The 7,245-nt window shown below is 36.9% G+C and overlaps 1 protein-coding gene across 2 annotated transcripts; it reads right to left on the reverse strand.

Moving 5' to 3' along the window:
- Positions 1 to 558: 558 nt before the first annotated feature.
- LOC115724935 (uncharacterized) lies at positions 559 to 4,645 on the reverse strand. Of its 2 annotated transcripts, none has more exons than XM_030654312.2 (3): positions 3,923 to 4,645; positions 2,962 to 3,087; positions 559 to 2,629 (listed from the first exon to the last, which is right to left on the reverse strand). In XM_030654312.2, the coding sequence occupies exons 1-3, from the start codon at positions 4,337 to 4,339 to the stop codon at positions 1,064 to 1,066; spliced, it is 2,109 nt and encodes a 702-aa protein (XP_030510172.1). In that variant the 5' UTR covers positions 4,340 to 4,645; the 3' UTR covers positions 559 to 1,063. The 2 variants fall into 2 exon arrangements, with proteins under 2 accessions (XP_030510172.1, XP_030510171.1); XM_030654311.2 differs by having other exon boundaries at positions 3,911 to 4,639.
- Between the last annotated feature and the right edge of the window lie 2,600 nt (positions 4,646 to 7,245).

Here is a 7,245-nt window from a genome sequence, read left to right on the forward strand (position 1 = left end):
TTATAGTCTCCTACGTTGTCACCGCAGCGATCTTGTACAGGTATTTTTTTGTCACTCCCTTGTCATAAATTTAATAGCAATATATAATGGCTTTTATGTGTGTGACGATGCATGGTAGCAATATATTAATATTATATTGATAATTAATCGTGTACTTGTTTTTATTAAATTTAAATCGTGTCTTCCACATAATTACCGCCTAATATATATATATTGATTTTTATATTTACATATTGAGCTTTATGCGTTTATTTTTTTTTTATTTTTTAAAGACCTATAAATTGAAAGTAATTAATAAGTTAAAATTGTAAATATATATATATTTATATGTAAATATTCATAAAATTATATAGAATTATATAATTATGTATGTTCTTTTTTTTTTACATTTTTTTGTCATATTGTACATGAAAATTGCCCTTAATTATTTATAGCAATAATCGTTAGTTTCCTAAGAGACGATTGTATGATGTGACAAAACTTGAGATAATTAAAGACCTATAAACTTTGGGCTGCATGTCAAAGACCGTAAATGAGACTTGAAAGGCACAAGAGTTATTAAGTTTTAGCATTAGTTTTTTATCTTCCATTTCTATAAGAAACTGCAAGAAACGTTGGTGATAATAGTACAGATTACATAAAAGTAAATGTTATCGTTTCTAGTTTCTACCATGAATTTGCTTTCCTCCGTAGCGGTAGTGCCCTGAAGTCTTAACAATTTAATGATACAATACAAATAATGAATTGCCTTCCTGAGAAAATAGTGAACGTCTTGCTGATGGAAGAACCTGGCCATTCTAAAGCCCTATTATTCTCCAGCTCTTGAGGTCTTGACAAAAGGAAATAGAATATCAGCACAGCACAATCAGTTGCAGGAAAACTGGAGAACAAGAAAGAAGCAAGTGTAGGAGGCCAATTATTCTAAGGCTCAAGACTCCTGAACCCACAATCAGCGGTAGCAGATCCATTCGGAAGAACCACTCCCACAGCCAGAAATGAAGCAGCATATTCTTCTCCTGTCCATGTTGCTAAGTTTCATGAGCAAGCTGTGCCAGATTATTACTTAGATCTTTTGTTTAAGAACATGACGCAACTGGAGCTTTTGACTTTCCATCCTTGCCTCTAAAAGCTTTGCCTTCAAACTGTGCTTCTGTCCGCTGCGAGGAATACATCCTTTCATTCCTCGAATGTGAGAATTTCCTGAGTCAGGAGAACTCCATTGCCCTGGCAACTCTGAAGGACTAAAGCCCCCTTTCCCTGAGCCTCTATCTGGAGACATGGTACCTGCGTTAGACAGCCTTCCATTTGAAAGTCGGCCATTTATTCCCTCCACCGAGATTATCTTGTAATTTTCTCCATTGTTAGAGCATGATCTCCAAAGCCTTGTTATCGAGGATCCCTTCTTAAACTGCTTTGTAGGTACTAAACAGACTTCAGTGATCTCAGTGATTGGTGTTTCATCACCAACATTGTCTTCCCATTCTGTCCCACTCCCTGAAACGTTACTATCTCGAAGATTCTTGTTGACCGATGGGGCACTTTCACTTCCTTCTGGCGAATAGCTCGAACCCTGGTCCTCTGCATGGCTTACAGTTTCCCATCCACTTTCATCTTCTTCTAAATCACCATTATGATCAGCAAACATCATATGCCCTTTAATACAGTTCTTACTAATCCCATTAACTTCAGGACTAACAGTATGAATTCTAGAGGCATGGCTAACAGGACTATAAGCAACACATGGTACAATCTCCCTTTCATTTGATTCACCAAAATTAACTTCTTCAAACACAGAAAAGATATCATCAGGGTTGGGAGGCTCATATGAAAAATCCTTAATTTCTTGAATATTTACAGAAGCAGCAGCCTGTCGAAGCAACTCTGCTTCTTTCATCTCCTTCACATCTGGGGTTGTACTTCTTAACTCGAAAAATTTCTCCAGATCTGCTACAAGTTTGTTCATATATGAATACTTCTCTTCAACTGCAACCTTTGCATCAACGAGCTTCATTTGAACACGTTCTTCACGCCAGACCTCAGCCATCTGCAACATCTTCCTTTCTTCTTCAACTTCCTCTCTGAGCTTCATGGATTCTCTCTTCAATGCTTCAACTTCAGCTTTGTCTTCTCCAATTTCCTTGGCAAGCTCATCACATACTTCCTCAATTAATTCTCTGGCTTTCCTTTCTTTATCATAATCCTGTAGAAAACGCTTAGCTGATAACTTGGCATCAGCGAGCTCATTAACCAATTTAGAATTTAATATTTCAATTCTTTGGCGATTCTTCCTTTCTCGATTTAACTCTGTTTTCAGGTCATCAATAAATGCACGAATTTTGTCATGCTCTCTACTCCTCCATGAGGCTTTTTCCTCACTAACTTTCCTTAAGAAGTGCTCGAGTTTCTTTTTAGAGGATCGCCGTTCAGTCTCAAGCTCCTGAATTCGAGCACGAGCCTGCTCTAATTCCGCCTCAAGTGCAGACACCACTGATACAGCACTGACTTGTTGATCAAGCAGCTTCATTTGTCGGTAAATCTGGAGAGCCTCATCAGATGTTTTTATGCATACAGGATCCCACTTTGTTGCGCCTTCCATGGCAGTGTTGGGAAACTGAAAAGAAGGCTGAAGCTAAAGAAAAAAAAGAAGAAAAGAGAAGGAAAGAGAACTAAGATTAGAATTTGTGACACGAAAGAAAATGGTTTTTCTTCGTAATCATAAAACCAAGAGAGGAAATAACGCCGTTTGCTATGAAAAAAAGATAATTGCTAACAGGGACTTATAAATATAAGTGCAGCAATACAAAATTTCAGTACTTTAGTATTAACAAGAAATCAAGAATAATTAAGATGATTAAAAGAAACCATCAATTCAAAAAATGTAAATCGTTAGAGAATTTAAAGTTATTTGTTAATTCATAGATGTACAGAAGCTTTAATTAAAGAAACAAAACTAAAATGTACCTTGCAAAATCCTCCATTCCTTGAAAAAGAACTGGGGATCTGTAGATACTCCTTTCCTTCAGAACCATGTACCTTGTTACTGCGAGGGTGGACAAACGATAACCCAACATGGCCAACTCCGGGCGGCTGTAAGGAAAACAATAAAACACAATCAATTCTCAATATATAAAGCAGCCAAAAAACTTCAATGGATAAAGTAGCCTGTCGTTTTGTATTGCTTAATCTAGACTAATATTAGATGGAATTTTCAAGCCTAACTTAATATCACCAGGTAAAGTTCCACAGATTTAGTCACAGTTAGCAGCTTTATTTGAATACATATTTCTTGAACTTCAACAATAAAAGAAAAATAAGAAAAAGGGGAGAGACAGTGACAGAAAATTTAGGCATTACAACGCCACACACACACACAACACACATGTATATTAGATAATAATGAAAAAATTTCCAATAACCCTAATAATTAATTTTTCGTCCTAGTGAAATGAAACTAACTAATTAAGGGTTTGACGAACATTTCCTTCTTTGGTACTGAGAACCCTATAAAGCAAATTTTGATTTTAAGAGACAGTCGAGTACTTTTCTATTAAGAGCTTGATCCACAATGCTAATTTCCAAAAGGAGATTCAAAAGGAAAACGAAAGAAGAAAAAATCACATCAAGCAAAACCCAAACTTCAAGATCACTCACAACCCTTCTTAGTTAGCAGCTTTAACTTTACAATACCTACACAAATTATCACTATACGAAGAATTCTCCCTCTTTAGTAACAATATGAAAGAGAAAAAGTCAAACTTCAATCATCTTAGGTCAACAATGCTTAAAGATCGCACATTTAATCAAACCTTCCAACTAAGAACACCCAAAAGTTTCAGATCTTCGAAAACCAAAACAATCCAGAACCCTTAATTAGCAACCTTCCCAGAGATGAAATAGAGCTCAAACATACCTGAAACCCTACCTGACTACTCCTTTTGCCACCGGACGAAGCCACCTCCGGCAACTGCAGCCGCCAAAGTCCAGCGGCGAGCTTTCTCGCCGAGACCGCAGCTTCCCTTTCCCTCCTAACTTTTCGGCCATGTCTCCGACCATCCTCAACCTTCTCGTCCTCTTCTAGAAACTCACTCTCACTCTTCACTCTCTCCACAACATCATCTATCTTCCACTTCAATAGAGGCGTCTCGGGCCGGCTCCGCCTCCCATTCGAAGCTCCGGTTATTTTGACCCTGCCGAATCCCGGCGTCCGTGGCTTTCTCCTTCCGGGTTTCCGGGTACTGGGTTTAGGCTGAAGATCCGAATCCGTTCGTGGGTTTAGACCCTTGGTTGAAAGGGTGGCAGGGAATGCTGCCCCAAGGTGAGACTTACCGGATACCTTCATCTTCCCCGGCGAGACTCAGCCATTTAGATAGAGAAAGAAGGAAAGAATGAAGAAATGAAAGACAGGTCTAACGAGAAAATGGGTCCTGTTGGTTGTTCGTGATGTGTGTGAAATGGCGGAAAAGGAAATTACAAAGAGAGAGAGAGAGAGAGAGAGAGAGAGAGAGGAGAGAGAGAGGAGGGAGAGAGAGAGAGAGAGAGAGAAAGGGGGGGGGGGGGGGGGAAGCTCAGTGGTGAATGTAGAGAGAAATAGAAAGGTTCGTTTGAGGGATTTTGGACGAAGAAAAGAAACCCCGACTCATGTACAAAGATAATACTAAAATACACAAAACATACGATTCATATACAGTAATCTTGTATGGTCAACGTAAGTATCCCATGTAATCTGATCCTTTCTAATGGGCCTAAAACGACGTCGGGTTCGGCTAAAAGTTGATAATAAATTTTTTCGTGTAAGAAGCGACGTCGTAATTTGTATTGTTGCGGTCGTGTAAAAAGACTCCTATCATTAAATATCACCAAAATTTATAGCTGTTTCTAGGTGGTGATTATTATTTTGTGTGTATTTATTATGATCTTTTCACATAATGTGTGCATTTTATTAGAACTCAATTTATTTGTTTTTTCATCATTAGGATTTTGCACCATGCAAATAAAGGAAAAGATCGTATGAAAATAATGATTTTATAATAATTATTATTTTTGTCTTTCAATTTTCAACATTATATCATCATTCTTTTAAATATACGATTTGTTAAAAAAAAAATTAAATATAACAGTTACATATTCATTTCCATTCGGTTAGATTTTGTTACTTTAATCGTTAAAAATTAACATTTTTATCCCCTAAACTTTGACCAATACTAAATTTTGCTACCTTTTATCAAAAAAATTAATTTCAAAAAAGGAATATTGACGGCTAAATCACTTAAATTTTACGTTTTGTAACACTTAACCACAAAAACCAAAATTTTAGTGGGAAAACCTACTGAACTCACATTTTGTTTTGCTTTGTATCCCTCCGTCCAAAAATTACAGTTAAGTGCCACGGTAGATTGTCCACGTGTACTAGGCCCGGCTCTGGGCATAGGCGGGCTAGGCCTGTGCCTAGGGCCCACCTATCCCAGGGGCCCAAAAAAAAATATTTACCTTTTAAAATTATACCATTTTTTTTACTGATTTTGAAAAATACCATATTTTTTTCTAAATAAGGGCCCAAAACAATTTTTTTTCTATAGCCCACTCAAATTCAGGGTCGGCCCTGACGTGTACACACTTGTACACGTGGCAAATTTTTAGTGGTCCACGTAATACTAATTTTAAAAAATAATTATAAAAAATAAATAAATTACAAAACAAAATTAAAAGCAAAATTCTTTTTTTCTTTTTTTCTTTATTCTTTTCTTTTTCTCTTCTTCTCTCGAAGCATCTAGACCACCATTCCTTCTCCTTTTTTCTTCATCAGCTTCTTCTTATTATCCTTCTGTCCAAAACCAGAAATAAAAATAAACCAAAAATCACTACAGCCACCACCCAAAATTAGAAAAACCTAAACCCCTACCCAAAATTAAAATCACTATCACCCTAAATCGTTTATCACAAACAAAATCAAAAACTAAAAACCACAAACAAAACCTAAACTCAATATCACAATAAAATCAAATCTCAAATCGAGGGCAAAAAAACTTACACTTGAGCGATGATGGATCTTTGCTTGCTGCTATCAACGGCGATGAATCTCCGCCTAGGCGAGATAAAGAGCAAGAGAGAGAGCGCGGGAGAATATTGAGGCCGAGTGGGGCAATCGTGAGAGGGAGAAGGGTTCTCGAGGGTTTGTGTAAGGACCGCTTAACTTTAATTTGGAAAATAGCAGATAATTAGAGATTAATTATGAAACTTGTATATTAGTTATGAATTATATGGAATTTTATATTTTATCATGTTTTGTGCCCCGCAATATTGAAACGCGGCGTTTGGTTATTAGAATCACACCTTAGTATTTTTAGTATAGCGGGGCAGTATAGTAAGACATTGGGAATGTCAGGAATAGTCGAGATTTTAGAATTGACAAAAATACCCCTAGGTGGTTTTATGACTTTTGGCTTAAGTGGGGGCAAAATTATCTTTTTGCCCTTAGTTAGTTTTGTCCTTTAGTGGACTCTATTTGAGATTAGTATGTTGATGTTAAATTAATCATAATTACATAAGGTCAATATTAATTATCCTTTTATTTTACAAAATAAGAATTAGACAAAAATCACATTTTCTCTCTCTCTCTCTCTCTCTCTCTCTCTCTCTCTCTCTCTCTCTCTCTCTCTCTCTCTCTCTCTCTCTCTCTCTCTCTCTCTCTCTCTCTCTCTCTCTCTCTCTCTCTCTCTCTCTCTCTCTCGAACCCTCTTAGAACCCAGCTAGGGTTGATGTTTTGCTGCTTAATTCTGAGGATTTACAGCAAGTTATAGTGATCTCAACTCAAGGTAAGGCTCCTAGGCACTTCTCTTTTTGGTTTCTTGAGTTTTAAGTTAAGGAATTAGGCATGTTTTGTGACTTATGCTACTGTAGTTGTTGTTGATGTTTGAATTGTGTTTATGAAGTTAAATAATGGTTAGATATGTTGATTTAAGCTAATTTTGAGGGTTGTTATGTTGGTTGAGCAAGCTTTGAGTTTTATAACTCAAGCTTGGCTCTTTAATGGTGGATTTTGTTTCTGTACAAGTTGTAGTGTTTTGTTGCCTTGAATATGTTCTTTGGGATATATAGAACAGGTCTGGAAGGTTTGGTTTGATTTGGGGTTGATTTTAGTGAGATATGAATTGTTGAAATTTTCTTGCACTAAACCAGTCGGTCGATTCAGTGGGACCTGTAGGAACCGGAATTCCAGCTGGTCCCTAGGAAACCCCACAAAACTGG

The sequence above is a fragment of the Cannabis sativa genome, chromosome 6 (genome assembly GCF_029168945.1).
Source record: "Cannabis sativa cultivar Pink pepper isolate KNU-18-1 chromosome 6, ASM2916894v1, whole genome shotgun sequence".
Lineage (NCBI taxonomy): Eukaryota > Viridiplantae > Streptophyta > Magnoliopsida > Rosales > Cannabaceae > Cannabis > Cannabis sativa.